Raw genomic sequence first — 25067 nt, 5'->3', positions numbered from 1 at the left:
GTGACCCACCCTTGTACCTTGTACATTCGTACAATTACGTCCTCAATCACAGTCTGCATCTTCCCCATAGCTCTCCTGTTCCTTCCTCCAGCCCTCCCCGTCAGTTCCATAAATGGCCCAACCCTTCCCTCCCAACCCTGCTCACACTCAGAGTCCAGTACCATCAAGCCCACTAACACCGCTGCGTCCCCATCACTCCCATTCCTTGCTAAACAACCACCACCCACCTTATCATAAATTCTGCCCAGACTAAGCATTGGCTCAGTTCTCTCTACTCCCTTTCTATCTCCTAGTAACCTATCTTTCGGACTCCTGTGAGTCTGCTCAATGTCCTTAGTTCATATAAATGAGACCATGCAGTATTTGTCCTTTATTTTTTTTTATTTTTTATTTTTTTTATTTTTTTTATTTATGTTTTTTTAAAATATTTATTTATTATTATTATTTTTTAATTACATTAAAAAAATATATGAGGTCCCATTCAACCCCACCGCCCCCGCCCCCCACTCCCCCCACAGCAACACTCTCTCCCATCATCATGATACATCCATTGCACCTGGTAAGTTCATCTCTGAGCATCACTGCACCCCATAGTCAATGGTCCACATCATAGCCCAGACTCTCTCACGTTCCATCCAGTGGGCCCTGGGGGGATCTACAGTGTCCCATAATTGTCCGTGAAGCACTATCCAGGACAACTCCACGTCCTGAAAACGCCTCCACATCTCATCTCTTCCTCCCGTTCCCCACACCCAGCAGCCCCCATGGCTACCGTTCCCACACCCATTTCACATTTCCTCTGTGGACATTGGATTGGTTGTGTCCATTGCACACCTATGTCAAGTGAGGGCTTAGATTCCACATGGGTACTGGATGCACTCTTCCCGCTTCCAGTTGTAGACACTCTAGGCTCCATGTTGTGGTGGTTGACCTTCTTCAACTCCATGTTAGCTGAGTGGAGTAAGTCCAATAAGTCAAAGTGTAGGAGCTGAAGTCTGTTGAGGCTCTGGGCCTGGGTGTCATATTATCAGTCCAGAGATTCAAATCCCCTACATATATCTTAAACTCAGCACCAACTACAATTCCAATAAAGTAGCATGCAAGTCTTGTGAAAAGAGATCCCCTCTGAGTCCAATTCCATCACGCAGAAACACCAGCTCCAAAGAAGGGCCATCTGTCATGGCAGTGAACCCCTTCTGCCATGACCATAGAACCGGTGGGTCTCTTTATCCCTCAAAAGAACCAATACCTGGGGTTGTATCTACCTTATCTGTCTCTTAGACTCTGTTCAGTTGTACATAGGGGTATTCCTTCTGACAACCTCCAGACTCTTTTTTAGAGACTCACAGCCTTATAATCTCATTTCTCCTTTCCATTTCCCCCTTACATTAGGTCAAACAGCTTCCCGAAGTCATGTTATTATATGTAGACAGGTATATTCTGCTGTTCCGCATTGAATCTTTAATTCAAGGTCATTTTCTAGTTGCTTCTTCAGCTGGTATGTGGTAGTGATCCCTCGGTGCCAGGGAGGCTCATCCCCGGGTGTCGTGTCCCACGCTGGGGGGAATGCATCACATCTACACGCTGAGTTTGGCTGTGAGAGTGGCCACATTTGAGTAACATGAAGGCTGTCAGGAGGAAACCCCCAGGCACAATGCTACTCTAGGCCTTCTTCTTATTGCAGGTGCATAGGCTCAAAAGTGTAGCCATTAGTATCAAGAGCCCACTGTTGGGCCCTCCTTCCTTCCTGGTTCTTGCCGTTGCACCTGGAGGATTGCCGCTGCTCTCCCAGGGCCCACAACAGTGACCCCCCGGCCAGGAGCCCAGTACCCCCCCAGCTGTTGTTTTTAATTGTTTCCACTATGAGTATATATAGACATTACCATATACCCTGGGCATATGCCCTGTATAACTCCCTGTCAACCATATATATCCTGTCAATAACATCCCATATCAGTATTCCTCCGCTGCCATTGTTGAACCATTCTGTGATCCAAAACTTCCCGTAAAGTGAATCCCAACATAATGTCAGCTTCAGAAGAGTCTTAGATCACCAAGATTCATATATACAATATACAGTATTTCCCCAGATCCACCATAAAACTTTTTCCCTTCCACAGCAATAATCTTTTAACTTATTCATATCATATTTCCTGAAACTGATGTACAGATTCCGAAACTATAGTTTTCAAACAAGGTAACATTTGTGCTTACTGTGTGGTCCATACTTTAGGTTGTACAGTTTTCTAACTTTTTTAGTTATCCTATGTTTTGTCTTATGGTTTTCATTATTAGTCTGTCGTCCCCTATATGTTTTTGGTGTAATATTAGCTGTTTTATATTCATCCTCGTGTACTCTCACATAACTCCTCTTTTGCCCCCTTATTTACCTTTGTTCTATCCATTGCACGTCCATTTTCCCCTCCCCTTAGGGCCCACAACGCCTGCCAATCTAATGCCCTGGGAGCCGTCCTTTCTCACGAGAGATACAGTTCTCTCTATTCGACGGCATTAGTCTTCCCCAGGATATGGGTCCACCCCACCCAATGGTAGAACCCACCTTGGCAAAATGAGCCTTCAGCTATTCCCTCTGGAGTCCGTCCCGCATCAGACCATACCCCCTGAGCGTCCTAACCAGGTGACCCTCCTATTTATACTTTGATACGTTTTACTCAACATTTAGTTCTCAACGAACTTCTGGCACTCTCCCATGTTAGTGTGTTGCCCCTCCCTCCCACCTATTTCTTGGACCATATTACCCCTCTTCCCATCCCCAGCCCCCTCAAAACTTCGGGTGGGGTAACCCCTTGCCCCCATTTTGTCCCTTCTTTGTGCTCATACTTACCCCCAGCTCATCACAGATTCCACCCCTACAGACATTAACTCACATCCTTCCTCCACCCCCCGGTTTCCAGTAAGCCACTTTTCCAGACTCTAGCTCTCTGAGGCAGTTAACTTATTTCATATCATTGAGGTCATATAGTATTTGTCCTTCAATGCCTGGGTTGCTTCACTTAACATAAGATTCTCAAGGTTCATCCATGTTATCACGTGCGATTGTAGTGTATTGGTTCTTACAGCTGAGTAGTATTCCATTGTGTGTATATACCACATTTTATGATCCACTCATCTGTTGATGGACTTTTGGATTGAGTCCAACTTTTGGCGATGGTGAACAATGCTGCTATGAACATTGGTGTACATATATCGGTTTGTGTCCTTGTTTTCAGATCTGATGGGTATATACCCAGCAGTGGTATTGCTGGGTCATATGGCAAATCTATGGATAATTTTTTGAGAAACTGCCAAACTGTCCTCCAAAATGGTTGGATCCTTCTGCATTCCCACCAGCAATGGATGAGTGTTCCCCTTTCTTCACATCCTCTCCAGCATTTGTATTCTACTGTTTTTTTCATGGCTGCCAATCTTATGGGAGTAAGATGGTATCTCATTGTAGTTTTGATTTGCATTTCCCTGATAGCTAGGGATTTGGAGCATTTTTTCATGTGCTTTTTAGCCATTTGTATTTCTTCTTTGGAGAAGTGTCTGTTTAAATCTTTTTCCCATTTTTTAAATGGGTTGTTTATCTTTTTGTTTTCGAGATATATGAGTTCTTTATATATGCAAGTTATAAGTCTCTTATCAGATATATGGTTGCCAAATATTTTCTCCCATTGTGTGGGTTCCCTTTTTACTTTCTTGACAAACTCCTTTGAGGTGCAGAAGGCTTTAATTTTGAGGTAGTCCCATTAGTCTATTTGTTCTTTTGCTGCTCGTGCTTTTGGTGTGATATTCATGAAGCCATTTCCTATTACAAGGTCCTGTAGATGTTTCCCTACACTGCTTTCTAAGGTCTTTATGGTCTTGGCTCTTATATTTAGGTCTTTGATCCATCTAGAGTTGATCTTTGTATAAGGTGTGAGATGGTAATCCTCTTTCATTCTTCTACATATGGCTATCCAGTTCTCCAGGCACCATTTGTTGAATAGGCCATTCTCTCCCAGTTGAGAGGGTTTGGTGGCTTTATCGAATATTATATGGCTATATACATGAGGTTCTATATCTGAACTTTCAATTCGATTCCATTGGTCTGTGTGTCTCTCCTTATGCCAGTACCATGCTGTTTTCACTACTGTAGCTTTGTAGTATGTTTTGAAGTCAGGAAGTGTGATTCCTCCTATTTCGTTTTTCTTTTTCAATATGTCTTTGGCTATTCGGGGCCTCTTTTTATTCCAAATAAATTTCATAGTTAGTTTTTCTAGTTCCTTAAAGAAGGCTGTGTTGATTTTTATTGGGATTGCATTGAATGTGTAGATCAGTTTTGGTAGGATAGACATCTTAATAATATTCAGTCTTCCTATCCATGAACAGGGAATATTCTTCCATTTATTTAGGTCTTCTTTGATTTCCTTGAACAATCTTGTATAGTTCTCGATGTATAAGTTTTTTACCTCTTTAGTTAAATTTATTCCTAAGTATTTGATTTTTTTATTTACTATTGTGAGTGGTATTTGTTTCTTGATTTCCTCCTGATCTTGCTCATTATTGGTGTATAGAAATGCTACTGATTTTTGCGCATTGATCTTATAACCTGCGACTTTGCTAAACTCATTTATGAGTTCTAGGAGCTTTGTTGAAGATCTCTCAGGGTTTTCTATATATAGGATCATGTCATCTGCAAATAATGAAATTTTGACTTCTTCCCTTCCAATTTGAATGCCTTTTATATCTGGTTCTTGTCTCAGTGCTCGAGCCAGTACTTCCAGGACAATGTTAAATAGGAGTGGAGACAATGGGCATCCTTGTCTTGTTCCTGATTTTAGAGGGAAGGATTTCAGGACTTCGCCATTGTAAACAATGTTGGCTTTAGGTTTTTCATATATACTCTTTATCATGTTCAAAAAGTTTCCTTGTATTCCGATCTTTTGGAGTGTTTTTATCAGGAAGGGGTGCTGTATTTTGTCAAATGCCTTTTCTGCATCTATAGATATAATCATGTGGTTTTTTTCTCTCAATCTGTTTATATGGTGTATTACATTGATTGATTTTCTTATGTTGAACCATCCTTGCATACCTGGGATAAATCCCACTTGGTCATGGTGTATAATTCGTTTAATGTGTTGTTGAATACGATTAGCAAGTATTTTGTTAAGTATTTTTGCGTCTAGGTTCATTAGAGAAATTGGTCTGTAATTTTCCTTTCTTGTGGTGTCTTTGTTTGGCTTTGGTACTAGGGTAATGTTGGCATCATAGAAGGAATTAGGCAGTGTTCCTTCTGTTTCGATTTTTTGGAATAGTTTCAACAGGATTGGTGTTAGTTCTTTCCGGAATGTTTTGTAGAATTCACCTGTGAAGCCGTCTGGCCCTGGGCTCTTCTTAGTTGGGAGATTTTTAATGACTGATTCTATCTCTTTGCTTGTGATTGGTTTGTTAAGATCATCAATTTCTTCTTTCGTCAGTATGGGCTGCTTATGTATTTCTAGGAATTTGTCCATTTCCTCTAAATTGTCATTTTTGTTGGAATATAGTTTTTCAAAGTATCCTCTTATGATAGTCTTTATTTCTGTGGGGTCAGTGGTGATATCACCTTTCTCATTTCTTATTTTGTGTATTTGCATCTTTTCTCTTTTTTTCTTTGTTAGTCTCGCTAAAGGTTTGTCAATTTTGTTGATCTTCTCAAAAAACCAGCTCTTGGTCTTGTTTATTTTTTCAAGTGCTTTCTTATTGTCTATTTCATTTAGTGCTGCTCTTATCTTTGTTATTTCCTTCCTTCTTCTTCCTGTTGGGTTACTTTGTTGTTGTTTTTCTAATTCCTTCAGATGTGCAGTTAATTCTTCAATTTCTGCTCTTTCTTCTTTTTTGATATATGAATTTATGGCTATAAATTTCCCTCTCAGTACTGCTTTTGCTGCATCCCATAAATTTTGGTATGTTGTGTTATCATTATCATTTGTTTCAAGGTAGTCATTGATTTCTTTTGAGATTTCCTCTTTGACCCACTGTTTTTCTAAGAGTGTGCTGTTTAATTTCCAAATTGTCGTGTGAAGTCTGGGTCTCTGTCCCTTGCAAATTTCCAGCTTGACTCCACTGTGGTCAGAGATATTGTTTTGTATGATTTCGATCTTTCTGAATTCATTAAGCCTTTCTTTGTGGCCTAGCATATGGTCAATCTTGGAGAATGTTCCATGTGCGCTTGAGAAAAATGTATATCCTGCTGTGTTTGGGTGTAATGATCTATATATGTCTATTAGATCCAGCTCTTCTAATATACTGTTCAAATGTTTTGTTTCTTTAGTGATTCTCTTTTGAGATGTTCTGTCCAGAGTTGATAGTGGTGTATTAAAATCCCCCACTATAATTGTAGATGCATCTATTCTTTCACTTAGTTTTTCCAGCGTTTGCCTCACATATTTAGAGGCGCCCTTGTTAGGAGCATAAATATTTATGATTGTTCGATCTTCTTGACAAATTGTCCCTTTCACTAAAATATAGTATCCTTCTTTGTCTCTCACAATTGTTTCGCATTTAAAGTCTATTTTGTCTGATATTAATATAGCTACTCCTGCCTTTTTTTGGTTGTTGTTTGCTTGTATGATTGTTTTCCAGCCATTCACTTTCAACCTCCATGAGTCTCTGGGTCTAAGATGTGTCTCTTGTAGGCAGCATATAGATGGGTCGTATTTCCTTATCCAGTGCCCCAGTCTGAATCTTTTGATAGGTGAGTTTAATCCGTTGACATTCAGTGTTATTACGTTTAGAGAGTTATTTATGGTAGCCATATTTTGGTTGGATTTGTGTTTGTTATATTTTGTTTGTATTATTTTATTTTCCCCTTCTATTTTTGTCTTTCTTGTTGCTTTTACACTCTCCTCCATCTCTGACTGTCCTGTTTTTTCCTTTCTTCCTGCAGAATTCCCTTAAGAATTTCTTGAAGGGGAGGTTTCTTGTTGATATACTCTTTCAGTTTCTGTTTATCTGTGAATATTTTGAACTCTCCATCATTTTTGAATGCTAGTTTAGCTGGATAGAGTATTCTTGGTTGGAGATTTTTTTCCTTTAGTACTTTGATTATATCATACCACTGCCTTCTTGCCTCCATCGTTTCAGATGAGAAATCAGCACTTAATCTTATGGAGTTTCCCTTGTATGTGATGGTTTTCTTTTCTCTTGCTGCTTTTAGAATTTTTTCTTTGTCTTGAGCATAGGATAATTTGACAAGTATATGTCTTGGGGTGGGCCTGTTGGGGTTTATGACCAGTGGAGTGCGCTGTGCTTCTTGGATATGTACATCTGTCTCTTTCAGTAGATTTGGGAAGTTTTCATTCATTATTTCCTGCAACACTCCTTCTGACCCCTTTCTCTTCTCTTCTCCTTCTGGAATGCCTATAATACGTATGTTTGAGCGTTTTGCGTTATCATTCAGGTCCCTAAGTCCTATCTGGATTTTTTCTACCTTTTTATTAACCACTTCTACTCTCTGTTTGATTTCCAATGCACTGTCTTCCACATCACTAATTCTCTGCTCTGCCTCTTCTAGTCTGCAGGTATTTGCTGCAAGTGTATTTTGGATTTCTTGAATTGTGGTGTTCATTTCCATCATATCTGTTATTTTTTTGCGCATGTCTGCAATTTCCCCTCCAAGTGTTGTCTTCACGCTGTTAACCTCTTTCATTACTTCATCAAATTTGTTGGTGATAAATGTTCTGAGATCTTTCATTGCTTGTGCGAAGTCCTGCCCCCCTTCCTGATTTTCAGTTTGTTGATTGGATTCAGCCATGTTTTCCTGATTACTGGTTTGGTTTGTAGATTTTTGTTGCTGTCTTGTCAACATTTTTTCTTGACGGGTTTAATCAGTTCCTTAGCTTCTTTGTCTAGTGTTGGAGATTAATTAGCTGTTGTTTTTGCGTAAGTGTTATATCTTCTCTTTGTCACTTTGTTCTTCTTATTCCAATTTCTTATTGCTAGTTAAGCTCACTTTAAAGGAAAGTATTAGTGCTGGGGAAAGTCAATTGTGTAAGGAAGGAAAAAGTGTGAAATAGTATTGGTGATATATGTTTACAAAGCAACAATATGAGTTCTGGGAGGATGGAGGTTAGATCATGTAAATTGTGTAGAGTTATAGTAGTAGGAAAGTACCTATAATGAGGTAGACGACTGAATATGGGAGGAATGTGGTACGTACTAAGAGGCTATTGTTTTCGTGAGAGAGGGAAAGAGAAAAGAAAGGTAATAGTTTCAGGGACGAATACCAGATGGAAAACTAAACAAAGGTATTAGAAATTAAGAGTTAGACACTTTGTGGATCAAAGAAAGGGAGATGGAATATAGGAGAGATAGCAGATGGTGGAGGATATCCAGTTGTAGGGGGAAGGGGATAGTGTAGATAGGCTAAATCTATTCACAGAGAAATGAGGCAGTGGAGGGTGAGGAAACCCAGCTAATGTGAGGTATTTCCCGTAGGACCTATTGTATTGTTAAGGTAAAATAGTATAAGAAGAATATTGGGGACAAGAAAGAGAGGATTGAAAAAAAAAAAAAAGAACAACAAGAACAACAACAACAACAAAAAATAAAAAAGAAAAGGAAAAAAAAAAAAACAACAAAGAACAGAAACCCCGCCGCCAGGCTCGGCTGGGCTCAGCTGGGCTCGGGTCCCCCGCCCGCCGCCCGCCGCGGCTCGGCTGGGCTCGGCTGGGCTCGGCTTCCCCTCCCGCCGCGGCTCGGCTGGGCTCGGCTGGGCTCGGCTTTCCCGCCCGCCACCCGGCGCGGCACAGCGCGGCTCGGCTCGGCCCCCCCCGCCCGCCGCGGCTCAGCCGGGCTCGGCCGGACTCGGCTTCCCCGCCCACCGCCCGCCGCTGCGGCACAGCGTGGCTCGGCTCTCCCGCCCGCCACCCGCCGCGGTGCTAGCTGCCTCGGCTCCGCCTACCCAAGGAGGGAGTCCTCCACACGTAGCTGGGATCTCCGTGTATATTTCACAGATGGATCCTCTCTGTTACCTTCCCTCCAAATCGATGTCCAGACACCTCCGGACCAGGAAAAATCCCGAAACAGCCGGTCCCAGAGTCTCCGATGCCTCCCAGCCGATTCCCCCCAGGAGCTAGTAACCGGGAAGTTCACTCAGCCGCCGTCTTGCCTCCCCCTCCTGAAAAGTCCCAAATTATATCTTATAGACCAGTCCTTTCCGTTACCTTCCCACCAAATCGATGTCCAGACACTTCCTGCCCTGAAAAAATCCTGAAAAAGCCTGGTCCCGGAGAACCCCCAGCGGTGCCCAGCTGCCTCTTCCCAGGAGAGACGGCAAGACAAGCTCACTCAGCCACCATCTTGCCGGAAGTCCCCGTATTTGTCCTTTAGTGAATGACTTCCCTCATGAAGGGAAGCTTCATGGATGAAGCTCTTTGAGGTTCATCCATGTTGTCTCATGTGTCAATATTTCATTCCTTCATACAGATGAGAAAAACTCCGTTGTGTGTACATACCACATTTTGTTTATCCATTCATTGGTTGATAGACACTTGGGTTGCTTCCATCTTTTGGCAATTGTAAATAATGCCATGATGAATATTGGTATGAATATATCTGTTCACATCTCTTCTTTCAGTTCTTCTGGGTATATTCTCAGTAGTGGGATTGCTAGAGCATATGGCAATTCTATACTTAGATTCCTGAGGAACTGCCAAACCATCCTCCGCAGAGGTTTCACCATTCTATTACATTCCCACCAGCAGTGAATGAGTATTGCTATTCCTCCCAACACTTGTAGTTTTCTGTGTTTTTCCAAGTATCAGCTAGTGGAGTAGGAGGTTTAAGATGGTATCTCAGTGTGATTTTTATTTGCATTTCCCTAATAGCTAGTGATGTTGAGCATCTTTTCATATGCTTTTTTTAACCATTTGTATTTCCTCCTTGGAAAAGTGTCTATTCAACTCCCTTGCCTATTTTTAAATGGGTTGTTTTTCTTTTTAACATTAAGATGTACAATTTCTTTATATCTGCTGAATATTAGACCCTTATTGGATAAGTGACTCCCAAATATTTTCTACTATTGAGTAGGTTGCCTTTTCACCTTCTTGACAAACTCCTTTGAAGCATAATTGTTTTTAATTTTGAGGAGGTCCCATTTATCTACTTTATCTTTCATTGCTCGTATTTTGGGTATAAAGTTCATGAAATCATTTCCTACTACATGATCTTATAGATGCTTCTCTACATTATCTTCTAGGAGCTTTATGGTCTTGGCTCTTATATTAATGTTTTTGCTTCATGTTGAGTTAATTTTTGTATAGGGCTGAAGATGGTGATCTTCTTTCTTCTTTTGGATATGGATGTCTGGTTCTTCCAACACTGTTTATTGAAGAGAGTATTCTATCCCTGTGAGTGGACTTGGTGGCCTTATCAAATATCAGCTGGCCATATATGTACAGGCCTACATCTGAACTTTCAGTTCGTTCCATTGGTCAATACGTATATTTTATTTTTTCTTTCCTAATTGCTCTAACTAGAATTTCTAACACAATACTGAATAACAGTGGTGACAGTGAGCATTTGTCTTGTTCTCGATCTCAGTGAGAAAGCTTTCAGTCTTTACCATTGAGTACAATGTCTAGTGGGGGTTTTTCATGTATGCCCTTTATTATGTTGTGAAAGTATCCTTCTATTCTTATTTTTCTGATTATTTTTATCAAGAAAGGATGCTCATTTTTGTCAAATGCTTTTTCTGCCTCGTTCGTGGTTTTTCTTCTTTAATTTATTAATGCAGTGTATTACACTGATTGATTTTCTTGTGTTGAACCACCCTTGCATATCTGGGATAAAACGCACTTGATTGTGGTATATAATTCCTTTAATGTCCTATTGATTCGAATAGCAAGTATCTTGTTGAGAATTTTTGAATCTATATTCATTATAGAAATTGGTCTGTAATGTTCTTTTTATTAGTTATCTTTCTCTGGTTTTGGACTTAGCATGTTGCTTCATAGAATGAATTTTGTAGCATTCCCTTCTTTTCCAATTTTTGGAAAAGTTTGAGCAGAATTGGTAGTAAATCTTTGAAAGACTGGTAGAATTTGTATATGAAGCCATCTTATCCTGGTCTTTTCATTTTTGGGAAGTTTTTGATGACTGTTTCAATATTTTCACTTGTAATTTGTTCATTGAGATCTTCTATTTCTTTTAGGGTCAGTGTTGGCTTTTTGTGTGTTTGTAGGTATTTGTCCATTACATCTATGTTGTCCAGTTTGTTAACATAGAGAGGTTCATAGTTTCCTGAGCGCCACTGAGTGTACACTTTGGATGGAATGTACAAAACATGGGACTATATAACATAGTGAACCATGTGGTAGATGGTGGACTGTGGTTAAAAGTACAAATATATGAATACCATATCATGAAGTATAACAAATGTACAACAGTATTACATGGTGTTTATAATAGGGTGGTATGGGGAAAAATATATATAATGTAAACTACAGACTATAGTTAGAAGTAATATTCTAATACTCTTTCATCATTTGTAAGAAAATGACCACACTATTGCAAGTGCAAACAATAGGGGAGTGTATGAGAATGTTGCATTTTTTGTGTGACTTTATTGGAAACTTACACCTTTTCTAATAAAAAAAGAACATGGGGAGAGGAAGTGCTCAGTTTATAATGTCTGGGAACCTTCCAGTGGGACCTCCAGCAGGTCTATGGGAACCATCAGTCTGGAGATGGTGAACAAAACCTTGAGGATATATGGCATCTGCAAGGAGTGGGGCAGGAAGCAGGTCTAGGAAGCATCCTGGAGAGTACTGGCATTTAAAAGGCACATAATGAAGGGAAATACCACCAAGGATATTGAACAGGAATAATGGTAAAAGTGGGAAGTGCAACGATTTCCCATTGTTGAGTTGGATTGCCCTTTATTTTTTATTTTTTTCCTCATTAAAAGTCTTTTATTTATTTCTTTATTTGTTTATTTATTTTCTTCTAAATGTTACATTAAAAAAATACGAGGTCCCCATATATCCCCCACCCCATGCACGCCACCCCTCCCACATCAACAAACTCTTCCATCATTGTGGCACATCCACTGCACCCGGAGAATACATTCTGGAGAACCGCTGCAGCACATGGACAGTGGTCCACATTGTAGTCCACACTTTCCCCCAGTCTACCCAGTGGGCCATGACAGGACACACAACATCCAGCATCCGTCCCTGCAGCACCACCTAGGACAACTCCAAATCCTGAAAATGCCCCCACACCGTATCTCTTCTTTCCTCTCCTGCCCATCAGCAGCCACTGTGGCCTCCCTCTCCATATCACTACTACAATTTCTTCCCTTACTAATCACAATAGTTCCCCAGCTGAACACCAGTAAGTCCACTCTAATCCATACTCTATTCCTCCATCTTGTGGACCTAGGATGGCTATGTCCAGTCCCCCTCTACATCAAGAGGGGGTTTAGATTCCACGTGGATGATGGATGCAATTCTCCTGCTTGCATCTATAGGCACTCTTGGTTCCCTGGTGTGGTGGTTAACCCTCTTCACTTCCCTGTCAGCTGGCCAGGGTAAGTCCAAGAAACAAAAGGGTAGGAGTTGCAAGTCTGCTGAGGCCCAGGGCCTAGCCGTCACATGGATAGTTCAGAGATTCAGGTCTCCTAAATATACACCAACCTAAATGCCAACCACAGGTCCGGTAAAAGCAACAGAAGAGGCATGTGCAGAAAGGTTATATCTGAGTCCAACTCCATCACACTCAGGAACACAAACTCCAAAGTAGGGCCAAGTGATATGGCCCTGAACTCCAGAGCCATCTTCCTTGACCATAGAATCTGTGGGTCACTGCAGACCTCAAGAGAACCAGCACCTGGGTTTCCATCTACCTTGCCTGTCTCTGGTACCCTGCTGAGGCATGCATACGCATCACCCTCTGATGACCTCCCAACTCTTTTTTGGAGACTCTTAGCCATATAAACTCACTTGTCCTTTCCGTTTCCCCTTTTTATCCAAAGTCAAAAAGCAATTTTTAACACGTGATATTACATGTAGGCTGCGATATTCTGCTGGTCTGATTTGACCTCTTTGTTCATGGTCTTTTTGTAGTTACATCATCAGCTGGTGCTTGGTAGTAATCCCTCGGTGCCAGGGAGGCTCATCCCCAGGAGTCATGTCCCACAGTGGGGGGAAAGCAATGCATCTACATGCTGAGTTTAGCTTAGAGAGTGGCCACATTTGAGCAACACGGAGGCTCTCAGGAGGTAAATCTTAGGCACCCTGCAGGTCTAAGTCTAGTTCATATTTCAGGCACACAGGCTCATAATTGGAGCCATCAGTATCACGGGTTCATCATCGGACCATCCATCTTTGTTGGTCTTTGCCATTGCACTTGGGGGATTGTTGATGTTCCCTTGGGGAATGTGATAGAGCTCCCCTGGCCAGGAACTCAGTATTCTCTCATCTTTCGTTTCCAACTGAAACCACTATGAAAATATCCAAACCTTTCTATGTACTCTATATACATGCCCTGGAGAACACTCTCAACTGTGTGCCCCCCACCAATGACACCCCACACAAGTGCTCCTCCCCCGTCATAGCTGAACCTCTCGTAGTCCAAAACTTCTTCAAAAGGAAGCCCAATATATTGCCAGGTTCTATTAATAGAAAAATGGAATACAGTGATGAGTTTAAAGGTTAGCTATACAATACATAGAAATTTAGAAAAATTAAATAAAGGAAAAATAAATTGGGGTATCAAAAAAATGAAAAAATAAAAAAGCTTTGTTTTTGACATTTTGCCTTTCATCACTGCTACAGGTGTTGCCCTGTATGTACAGTGGCAAGGCGATTTCTTCCATTTGTTCCTCAGTGTCTACCTCCTTTCTTTCTTTCTTTTTTCCTAATTATTAAGTTTCTCTTGACATATGTTTTAGGTCACAGTAATTCACATATACAATATATGGTACTCCCACATATCCAACATCAAACCCTTCCCTAACAGTGATTTTTTTACATGTTTGTATTATATTTGTTGCAGCTAATGTACAGATATTGAAATGATAGCTTTCAAACGTGGTTCCATTTGGGTTTACATTATGGTTTATATTTTAGACTATACAATTTTCTAAATTTTTAGCTATCTTATGTTTTACATTATGGTTTACATTTTAGCCTATAGACTTTTATACATTTTTGGTGTAATTTAAATTGACCTATATCCATCATGGCATGATCTTGTGGAACACTTCCATTGCCCCACAGTTACCCTGGTTCCATGTATGCAACACCTCTTTCCCCCTACTCTCAGGCTCCACCATGACAATCTTTCATTACTTGAGGGACCATATTCAGAGATACTTGCAAAAATGTTGAGGGCTTGACATACTTGACTGCCCTAACCCATTGGAAGGCACCATTTCTCTCGAGAGATACAATTCCCTCTGTTTGAGAATATCAGTCCGCCCCAGGAAGTGGGTATACCCTCACTCTCATTGTATGGGTCTCCGCCCAATGATATAATACACTATGACAAAATGAGCACTCATACACTCCCCAGAAGCTTTCCCTGTGCCAGATGCCCCTCCTTAAGCATCCCAAACAGGCAACCTTCCATATTACATTCTCTAATGTGTTTTCTGTGCACCACAATTTCAACCATATACCTGACAATCTCCCATGGTGAAATGTTCCCCCCACCATCTCCCCAATTTGTTGGACAATCTGACACATCCTCCCATCCCTAGCACCCCTAAAGCCCACGCAGCCCCACCAAAAGTTATCCCTATGCCCACATTTTATCCCTTCCCTGTACAAATACTTACCTCCAGCTTATCATAGATTTCACCCAAGTAGCCATCAGCTCACAACCTTCCTTCTACCCTTCAACTACCTTAAAGTTTATCATCCAGTCTCTAGCTCTCTGAGACAGCTTGGTTTACTTTTTTCATATCAGAGAGGTCATGTAATTTGTCCTTCAATGCCTGGGTTGCTTCGCTCGACATAAGGTTCTTAAGATTCATCCATGTTATCACATGTGTTTGTACTGTATTTCTTCTTTTTTTTTTATTTTTATTTTTTTTTATTTTTAATTTTTTTATTTTTTATTGACTTTGTAATAATATTACATTAAAAATATATATGTGAGGTCCCATTCAACCCCACCCCCCCACCCCCCCTCTCCCCCCCCCCAACAACACTCGTTCCCATCATCATGACACATCCATTGGATTTGGTAAGTACATCTTTGGGCACCTCTGCACCTCATATACATTGGTTCACATCATGGCCCATACTCTCCTCTATTCCATCAAGTAGGCCCTGTGAGGATTTACAATGTCCGGTGATTACCTCTGAAGCACCATCCAGGGCAGCTCCATGTCCCGAAGACGCCTCCACCTCTCATCTCTTCCTGCCTTTCCCCATACCCTTTGTCCATTATGTCTATAAGCTGAGTAGTATTCCATTGTGTGTATATACCACATTTTATTTATCCATTCATTTGTTGATGGACATTTGGTTGATTCCAACTTTTGGCAATAGTGAATAGTGCTGCTATGAACATTGGTGTGCATGTATCAGTTTGTATCCTTGTTTTCTGATCTTCTGTGTATATACCCAGCAGTGGAATTGCTGGGTCATACGGCAAATCTATAGCTAGGTTTTTGAGAAACCGCCAAACTGTCCTCCAGAATGGCTGGGTCCTTCTGCATTCTCACCAGCAGTGGATGAATGTTCCCATTCCTCCACATCCTCTCCAACAATTGTAGTCTTCTGGTTTTTTGATAGCTGCCTGTTTTATGGGAGTAAGATGGTATCTCATTGTTTTGATTTGCATTTCCCTAATAGCTAGGGATTTTGAGCATTTTTCATGTGTTTTTTTATCCATTTGTATATCATCTTTGGAGAAGTGTCTGTTCAAATATTTTCCCCATTTTTAAATTGGCTTGTTTGTCTTTTTATTTTCAAGATATAGGAGTTCTTTATATATGCAAGATATAAGTCTCCTATCAAGATATATGGTTACCAAATATTTTCTCCCACTGTGTAGGCTCTCTTTTCACTTTCTTGGCAAAACTCCTTTGAGGTGCAGAAGGCTTTAATTTTGAGGATGTTCCATTTATCTATTTGTTCTTTTGCTGCTCGTGCTTCTGGTGTGAAGTCCACGAAGCTGTTTCCTCTTACAAGGTCTTGTAGATGCTTCTCTACTTTGCTTTCCAAGGTCTTTATGGTCTTGGCTCTTATATTTAGGTCTTTGATCCATCTTGGTTGATTTTTGTGTAAGGTGTAAGTTGGTAATCCTCTTTCATTCTTTTACATATGGATATCCAGTTCTCCAGGCACCATTTTTTGAAGAGGCCATTCCCTCCCAGTTGAGAGGGTTTGGTGGCCTTGTCAGATACCATATGGCTGTATATATGAGGATCTATATCAGAACTCTTAATTCGGTTCCATTGGTCAGTGTGTCTGTCCTTGTGCCAATACCATGCCATTTTCACTATGTTCTTCTTCCCTTGGGGTTAGTTTTTTTTTTAAACCAATTCCTCCAAGTGTGCATTTAGTTCTTCAACTTTAGTTCTTCTTCTCTGATGTATGAATTTATGGCTATAAATTTCCCTCTCAGTACTGCTTTTGCTGCATCCCCTAAGTTTGGATATGATGTGTTATTATCTTCATTAGTTTCAAGGCAGTTATTAATTTCTTTTTAGATTTCCTCCTTTTTCTAAGAGTGTGTTGTTTAACTTCCAAATCTTGGTGTCACATCTGGGTCTCTGACCCTTGCAGATTTCCAGCTTCATTCCACTGTGGTCAGAGAAATTATTTTGTATGATTTCTATCTTTCTTAATTCATTGAGACTTTTTCTGTGGCCTAGCATGTGGTCTATCTTGGAGAATGATCCGTGTGCACTTGAGAAGAATGTATATCCTGCTGTATTTGGGTGTAATGTTCTGTATATATCTATTAGGTCCAGCTCCTCTAATATACTGTTCAAAGTCTTTGTTTCTTTATTGATTCTCTTTTGAGATGTTCTGTCCAAAGTGGATAGTGGTGTATTAAAGTCCCCCACTGTAATTGTAGAGGCATCTATTCCTTCACTCAGTTTTTCCGGTGTTTGCCTCATGTGTTTGTTAGGTGCATAAACTTTAATGATTGTTCTTTCCTCTTGAAAGATTATCCCTTTCACTAATATGTAGTGTCCATCTTCGTCTCTCAGAATAGTTTTGCATTTAAAGTCTATTTTGTCTGATATTAATATAGCTACTCTTACTGTGTTTTGTTTATTGTTTGCTTATAAGATTGTTTTCCGGCCATTCACTTTCAACCTCCTTGAATCCCTGGGTTTAAGATGTGTTTCTTGGAGACAGCATATAGATGGATCATATTTCCTTATCCAATCTTCCAGTCTGAGTCTCTTGACAGGTGAGTTTAATCCATTGACATTCAGTGTTATTACTTTCAAGGAATTACTTATATTAGTCATATTTTATTATATGTTTGTCATATTTTGTTTGATTTTCTTTTTCTGTTTTTATCTTTTTAGTTTCTCTTGCACTCTCATTCAACTCTGCCTCTCCTGTTTTTTTCTTTCTTCCTGCAGAACTCCCTTTAGTATTTCTTGAAGGGAAGGACTCTTGTTCGCATACTCTCTTAGTTTCTATTTATCTGTGAATATTTTGAATTCTCCACCATATTTGAATGCTAACTTTGCTGGATAGAGTATTCTTGGCTGGAAATTTTTTTCTTTTCATACCTTGACTATGTCATACCACTGCCTTCTTGCCTCCATGGTTTCAGATGAGAAATCACCACCTAATCTTATGAAGCCTCCTTTGTATGTGATGGCTCTCTTTTCACTTTCTGCTTTTATATTTTCTCTTTGTCCTGAGCATTGGATAATTTGACAGGTATATGTCTTGGGGTAGGCCTGTTGGGATTTATGCTGTTTGGTGTGTGTTGTGCTTCCTGGACATGTACATCCATCTCCTTCAATAGGTTTGGGAAGTTTTCAGCCATTATTTTCTCCAACTCCATTTCTGTCCCCTTTCCCTTCTCTTCTCCTTCTGGGATACCTATAATACGTATGTTTGCACATTTTCCATTGTCATTCAGGTCCCTAAGCCCCTACTGGATTTTTTCTATCTTTTTATCGACCAGTTCTACTATCTGTTTGATTTCAGATGTACTGCCTTCCACATCACTAATTCTCTCCTCTGCCTCTTTGAGTCTGCTGTTATTTACTGAGAGTGTATTTTTGATTTCTTGAATTGTGCTGTTCATCACCATCATATCCATTTACTTTTTGTGTATGATTGCAATTTCTTCTGTATTCTTTCCAAGTGTTTTCTTCATATTCTTAATCTCTTCCTTCACCTCATCAAATTGGTCCCTAATATATATTTTGAGATCTTTACTTGTTCGATGTTCTGCTCCTCTTTCTGGTTTTTAGTTTGTTCATTGGATTGGGGCATGTTTTCCTGATTATTGGTTTGGTTTGTAGTTTTTTGTTGCTGTCTGGTCGTCATTTTATCTGGACTGGTTTAGTCAGCTCCTTAGCTTCTTTGTCTAGTTTGGAGTTTAATTAGTTGTTGTTTTTGCATGTGTGCTAAGTCTTCTCTTTGTCACTTTGTTCTTCTTATTCTATTTCTTTGTTGTTGGCTAAGTTCACTTGAAGGAAATTATTAGGGCCAGTGAAAGCAAAAGGAGTAAGACAAGAAAATGAATAGTACTGATATTGATAGTAAATATTAACAGAGGAACCACGTGAGATATAGGAGAATGGATATTAGACTCATGTAAGGGATGTAGATTTATAACAGTAAGAAAAGTAGAGTATGTAAAATGAGACAGTAATCTGAATATGTGGAGGAATACAGTGTGAATTAAAAGGTCTGTGTGTTCAGGAGAGAGGGAAAGAGAAAAGAGAGGACAATAATATAAAGAGTGAATATAAGGCAGAAAGCAGAATGAAGTTATTAGTAATAAAAAGCCAAAAAAAATAGGGGGGCAAACAAAGAGAACTGTAATGTAAGAGAAACAATCAATGATGAAGGATTGAAAAATGTAGAGGAAAGGGAATAGTGTTGGTGGCCAAAATCAATATACATGGAAAGAAGTAAATGGAGGATGAGGAAATGCAGCAAATGTGAAACTCTCCCTGCAGCACCTAGTGTAAAAAGAATAAGAAAGCAGAGAAAGAAAGAAAGAAAGAACGAGAAAAAAAGATATGAAAGAGAGTGGGGAAGTAAGCAGGAAAGAGAAAACGAGAAAGAAAGAAAGAAAAAAGTGAAAAGGGCCTTGGGGGCATAAAGAGGAAGGAAAAACAAGGAAAAACCAACCAAATACTAGGGAAAGTTTCAAGCAAGGAATCCTGTTTGTAGTTAAATAAAGTGCTTAGGGATCTGATGTTCCCCCTTTTCTCCCTTCCTCACTTCCTTCTCTCCCAGGCAGCAGGAAAGCTGCCTGAGGGGTCTGGTAGGAGATTCAAGTGGGTGCTTCTTGAATCAGATACACACAGAAAAGAATGACTCTTAATTTCCAGAGAGAGAGCATCCACACCTCACCAGGAACCCCAAGTATGCTACTGGAGGCTTGGAAAGCACCACCTACAGTCCCTCTCCTTTAGGTGTGCTATGAGAGGGCTTGTTGATTTTCTGACTCCACCTTCTCCCAGGCCAAGTTTCCTATCCCAGGGTATTTAGGTGAATTGGGCTTTCTCAGCAGATTCACCACTCCTCTCTTCCCAGACTCTCCCCAAGCCAGCCGGTATGCTCCTCCAAGTGCAAAAAAAGGAAAAAAGCAAAGAAAACAGCGGTGGAAACACCAGAAAATTGAACCCCCACTAGCCAGGCCCCTGTACTGCACCCCCCACCGAATCCCTCCCACCCATGGAGTCAGTCCAAACCCGGAGGGCCAAGGCAGTCCTGGACCTCCCGGAGCGCTGGACTCAGGAAAGGGAAGTTCAGGACTCTGCAGACCCAGGGCATGTAGGTTTGTGGAATACAGGCTACGGGGGTTCAGGGGACAGTGACCTGGGAACCACTCATCTGGGGACCATGGGGCCCAGGAATGCCACCGCACAACTGACAAATCTCAGGAAACACCATGGCCACCCCATGGGGAAGCCCCAGGGGGAAGGGTCCCGCCAGTCCACAGCTTCTGTCCTCTGTACTTGTAAGCCAAAATTCTACCTTTAGCAAGCACCACCTCCACCACTCTCTGCAAATTGATGTCCACACACCCTCCACCCTGCAAGCCCCCAAGACAGTCCACTTCGGCCAGACTCCAACCCCACTTGGCCACCTCTTCACAGGAGAGACCGTAAGGTGCACTCATTCAGACACCATCTTGCCCTGCCTCTTTGGATTTCCCTTTAAAAACACAAACTCAAAATTATTTCTAAATGTTTCCAATATTTGTCCAGGTAATATCACCTCAGAATTATGTTTATGATTCTGTTGAAGGTCACTGACTGGGGAGTCTCTTGTATTTCAACTCTCAGAGCAGGACAGTCAGGTGCATGGAATGTTAATGTGTGCGTGTATTGGATCATATGTTATTACCACTAAGCAAATGTTTTCCATTTTTTTTCTTTTGGGGGAACTTGCAGGGACTACTGGGGTGGCGTTTGTCTCCCTTGAGGGCATGGAATCTGTTTTAGATGAGCGCTTCTTCCAAGACCCTCAGTTCCCCTTGGCCAACTCCAAAAGGAAGCTGAAGATGAATTCTCGCATTGTCAGGGGCATCATGACTGGGGAGAATAAAGACGGCTTCTCAGATCCAGTTATCTACATTCTGGAGAATATCCAGGTTTGTGATGAGGTGTCCACAGAGGGCCATGGTAATCCATTGGGAACTTTCCCATCCAGTAGGCTTAACTCCCAGTTTGGATGGGGATCCACCATGACACAATTTCTAGAAGATCAAGCCAATTCAACAAGCCACTTTTGGAAGAATAAGCTCTCTTATTTCTATATGATGTTCAATGAGAATGGTTTTGGCTAGATTAAGTAACGCTGATGTGACAGCATTTACAAATGAATGGCATATTTGTATAGGCTATGCCAATGTTGGTGGTAAGGACAGATATGAAATCCAAGCCATTCCTCTGATATCATGAACCTAGAATTTGCTATTTGTAGTAATGAGACCCAATACAAGTTAACTCTTCTCAATAATACTCCCCAATATAACCAATGCTCTGTATTTTTTTTGTGAATTTCCTATCTTCTTACCTCTGAAATTTTTCTAAATATGATTTTCCTTTTAAACAAACCCCAGGTAAGTCTTTATTAACTTGAGGGAATGTTCTGTAGAGTTCTCCATCAATTTACATGTTTGATTCTAGGCCAGCATCCCCATCTTTTACTTTTTACATTCTCTCTCTCATTGCTCTCAAGCCATCCTTGACTTATTTCAGTTCTGGAAATATATCAGATTCCTTTATGCCACAGAACGTTTGTACATGCTGTTCCTTCTGTTCCAAACACTCTTCCCTCACCCAGTCTTCCCACCCCAACATTATTAATCTGGATGACTCCTGTACATATTTTTTTTAATGTCCAAAATACCATTTTTTCCCAGAAGTCTTTCCTACTCCTCTACCACACCATAAATTAGTCTAACTTCTATTATACATTCTTAAGACATGTTGACATTTTATAACTCTTATTAACAGTATTTCTCTGTTTACATTTTTCATATGTTTCTTCTTCCCCTGGACTATGATATCCTTGGAGGCAGGAATCATGTCTGTTCTATTTCTTTCTTTCCCATAGACAGTGCAGATAATATCAGGGGATAGGTGCTTAGTAAACACACATTGAGTGAATGAGTGAATAAATGCAGGAGGTTTTATCCTGGATTTGATGAAAGTGCTTTCCTCTAGCAACCTGAATGTGGCTTCCCTGTTGGATTGGCCATCACTACATCTGGAAATACCAGCATTTCCTCAATTCCCTATAGAGCATAACCTCATCTCTTTGCCTCAAATGGCTCTTGAGTTTGGTCAATGAATCTATCTGAGGAGGTTTCTCAGGTGACCAGGTTCTTTGATATTCCAGCCAAAGCAGAAGTTTGAGAGTTCCATCTGTGTTACCTGGGACACAGATGTGGACGGCGGGAGGTGGACATCCTTGGACTGTGTGATCCTCAAAGCTTCTGAGACCCACACCGTCTGTAGCTCTAAGCGTTTGGCGAACCTGGCTATCATCATGGCTTCTGGGGACCTCACGGTCAGTACTGATGGGCTGTGCTCTGGATCCCGAGGGTCTGGTCCTAAATCTAATGGGGGAGGGATAATTACTAAACATTTGCATATATCCATTGTAGTGCTGGGAGTTGGGAGATGGAGTCATGGGGACTAAAGGGGTGTGTGAAATACCTCTGCTCTTAGGGAATTTATGATTTCTTTGGGAATTGACGAAACTCACATAAAATGAGAAATGACCCTAAACAGACTAGGCACAATATCAATCACAGATCTTATTTACATACTGCGTGCTGAACCCTTTAGTTAACATTAGTGCTAATCCTTATCAAGTAACCTGCACATTTAATTTTTTAAAAGCCAATTTATAGTATAAGAGAGTGAGGCTCAGCACCCTTTTAGTCAAGAGTGGTGGTGGTGGGATTTGAACCCAGGGTAGTCTGGGTCAGAGAGTCATGCTTTTTCCACTAAACCATGAAAACAGAGCAAGAGGCTGCGATGTACAAATTTGAGGTGTTTGGTGGAAAATATGGGGGAGATTGGGAAGAAGATGGGATAGGAATTGGGCTTTCATGACTTGGTGGACTTGGAGGAGAGGAAAACTAGTTATCAGTGATCATTGTTGGGGTTAGAATCCTCACCTATCACCACATTCACAATATTCAATACCATGTCAGGGAGGCCCTAAATGCTATTTAGAGAGTAATACGTCTGAGGTCTGAAGAGTTCCAGATCTAGGGAGACACTGGTCTAGTTTCAAGTCCTATTTCTCTCACTTCAAAACTGTGTGACTTTGGGAAAGTCACTCAACCTGTCTGAGCTGTGTTCAGTTCTCATGTTTCAAAAAATAGGAACAAGGGAAAATGATAACTAACACTTAAAATAGTGCATAATATATTTCTGGAATATTGCAAATATTTTAAGTATATTCACTTATATCTCCTCAAACCACACTTAAGATAGTATGATTATCCCTTTCTAACATGAGGAAACTGAGGCCTGGAGAAGTGAATTGTCTTGCCTAAGCTTATACAGTTAGAATCTGGCAGAACCATAGTCGATTCTCTTAGCCACTGTTACGGTATACTAGAAGGGCCATGAGATGGTTCCTGGCATACCTTTACTATATCTTTAACATTCAGAAAACACTATATACATTTTATATTACTTATGAATAATGGCATAGGGAAAGGACTCATGTTCCACTCCCAGAAGTTGGGGACCTCCTTAATATCTGCCTATCACTTGAGGTTTAGTGCAGGAAATAGAAGTCACTCAAGGTATTTCAAGCAGGAAGGGTTTAACACAGGGAATTGGTTGCTCACTAAATCACTGAAATTGACAGAGACGTTGAAGTCAGTTGCTTGCCACTTGGATTTTGGTTTTAAGATCAACCCCTCTGCAGCTGTGATTTGAATGTCAGAAGCTGTAGTTTCCATGTTGCTCCACACCTATGAAATTGGGGACTATACAAGTGGAAGGTGAAATCCAGCTTCAGGTAACTCCTGACTGTTGGAGCCCACTTGTTTGCAAAACTGCTGCAGAAAAGACTGTCTCCCTTCTGTCTTCCTTCCTTCTGACATCCAAAATGGCATGAATGCATCTTCTCGTAGAACCTAAATTCCATCCAGGATCTTAGCTCCAAGATATTTTGGAAATGTAGCTTGCAGATATACTCCCCCAGGAATTCATGGGGGATCTAGGCAGGGGTGGGAATGTGTGCTGGAAGAGGCTGTTTTAGTTTGCCCAAGGGCTGCCAATGCAAAGTAATAGATATAGGTTGGCTTTTATAAAAGGCTTTTATATGGGGGTGAAAGTTTACAGTTCCAAGGTCATGAAATTTCCAAATCAAGGCACCATCAGAGGTGCTTTCTCACCAAAGTCACCTACTGTTGATCCTATTTTCTGGCCATGTGGTGAAAAAAGAGATGGCTGTGGATCTCTGCTGAGGTCCTTGCCCTCCTCTCCAGAATCTACTGTCACCCAGAGCTCAACAGTAGGCAACCAGGCATAGGGCTTGTATCTTTCTGGGCCTGCTCTATCAGTCTCAGTTGCTCTGCTTTCTTCCTGAGTTCAGCTGCAAGCTCTCAGCAGATGGCTTATCTTTCCCTGGGCCTCAGCTCTTTGAGCCTCTCGGAAGTTTCTCTCCTTGCAGTTCAGCTCTGGGAGAAACCAGAGTCCTTTTTCTCACATTGTGGGACCAATGTGTCTGTGTGTGTCTCTGTTTATATCAGACCCAGCAAGAGGGAAGAAACTCAACTGAATCATGCCTCACTGATGTAGTCCAATTGGAAGGGTCTCACATCCACAGGAATGGATTTGTGCAAAGCATAATCGTTCTCTTTTTGGGATTCATAAAATAATTTCAAACCATCATGGAGACCAATGGATAAGGGATGATGATAGACAATGTCTTGTTCACGCTGAGTGTCAGGACACAAGGCCTTGAGTCCTTGCCGCCTAAGCCAGGGGGTCGAATCTTCCTCTCTACTACCTGTGGAATGTTGATCCACCTCTGGGGCCAATTGTGTTCTCCTTCCTGACAGATGGAGTACTCCTTGTACCTAATTAGCCACGTGGGCTTGATCATCTCGCTGGTGTGCCTCGTCTGCGCCATTGCCACGTTCCTACTGTGTCGTTCCATTCGCAACCGCAACACCGACCTACACCTGCACCTCTGTGTGAGCCTCTTCCTGGCCAAACTTCTCTTCCTCACTGGTGTGGACAAGACTGACAACCAGGTCTCAAATTCCCCAGCCTGCCCCCTGTATCCCATCCAGCCCCATCATCTCCATATCTGCCTCTGAGCATCCCTACCAAACGCTCTCTATGCTCATCTCGACTTCAGGACATTTGAACATGCTGTGCCTTCTGCCAG

At 41.1% G+C, this 25067-nt stretch overlaps 1 protein-coding gene across 1 annotated transcript in view; it reads left to right on the top strand.

Annotated features, from left to right (window-relative positions):
* Nucleotides 1-25067, top strand: part of LOC101417758 (adhesion G protein-coupled receptor E1) — a 105154-nt gene that overhangs the window by 60141 nt on the left and 19946 nt on the right. Inside the window, exons 12-14 of the mRNA XM_004447627.4 lie at nucleotides 20591-20790; nucleotides 22044-22214; nucleotides 24736-24930. Coding sequence (XP_004447684.1) covers nucleotides 20591-20790; nucleotides 22044-22214; nucleotides 24736-24930 — 566 coding nt within the window. The remainder of the gene's footprint in view (nucleotides 1-20590; nucleotides 20791-22043; nucleotides 22215-24735; nucleotides 24931-25067) is intronic.

The sequence above is a fragment of the Dasypus novemcinctus genome, chromosome 19, assembly GCF_030445035.2.
Source record: "Dasypus novemcinctus isolate mDasNov1 chromosome 19, mDasNov1.1.hap2, whole genome shotgun sequence".
In the NCBI taxonomy this organism is placed as follows: domain Eukaryota; kingdom Metazoa; phylum Chordata; class Mammalia; order Cingulata; family Dasypodidae; genus Dasypus; species Dasypus novemcinctus.
The sequence above is the reverse complement of the archived record's forward strand: the minus strand, read 5'-3'. Positions and strand labels throughout refer to the sequence as shown.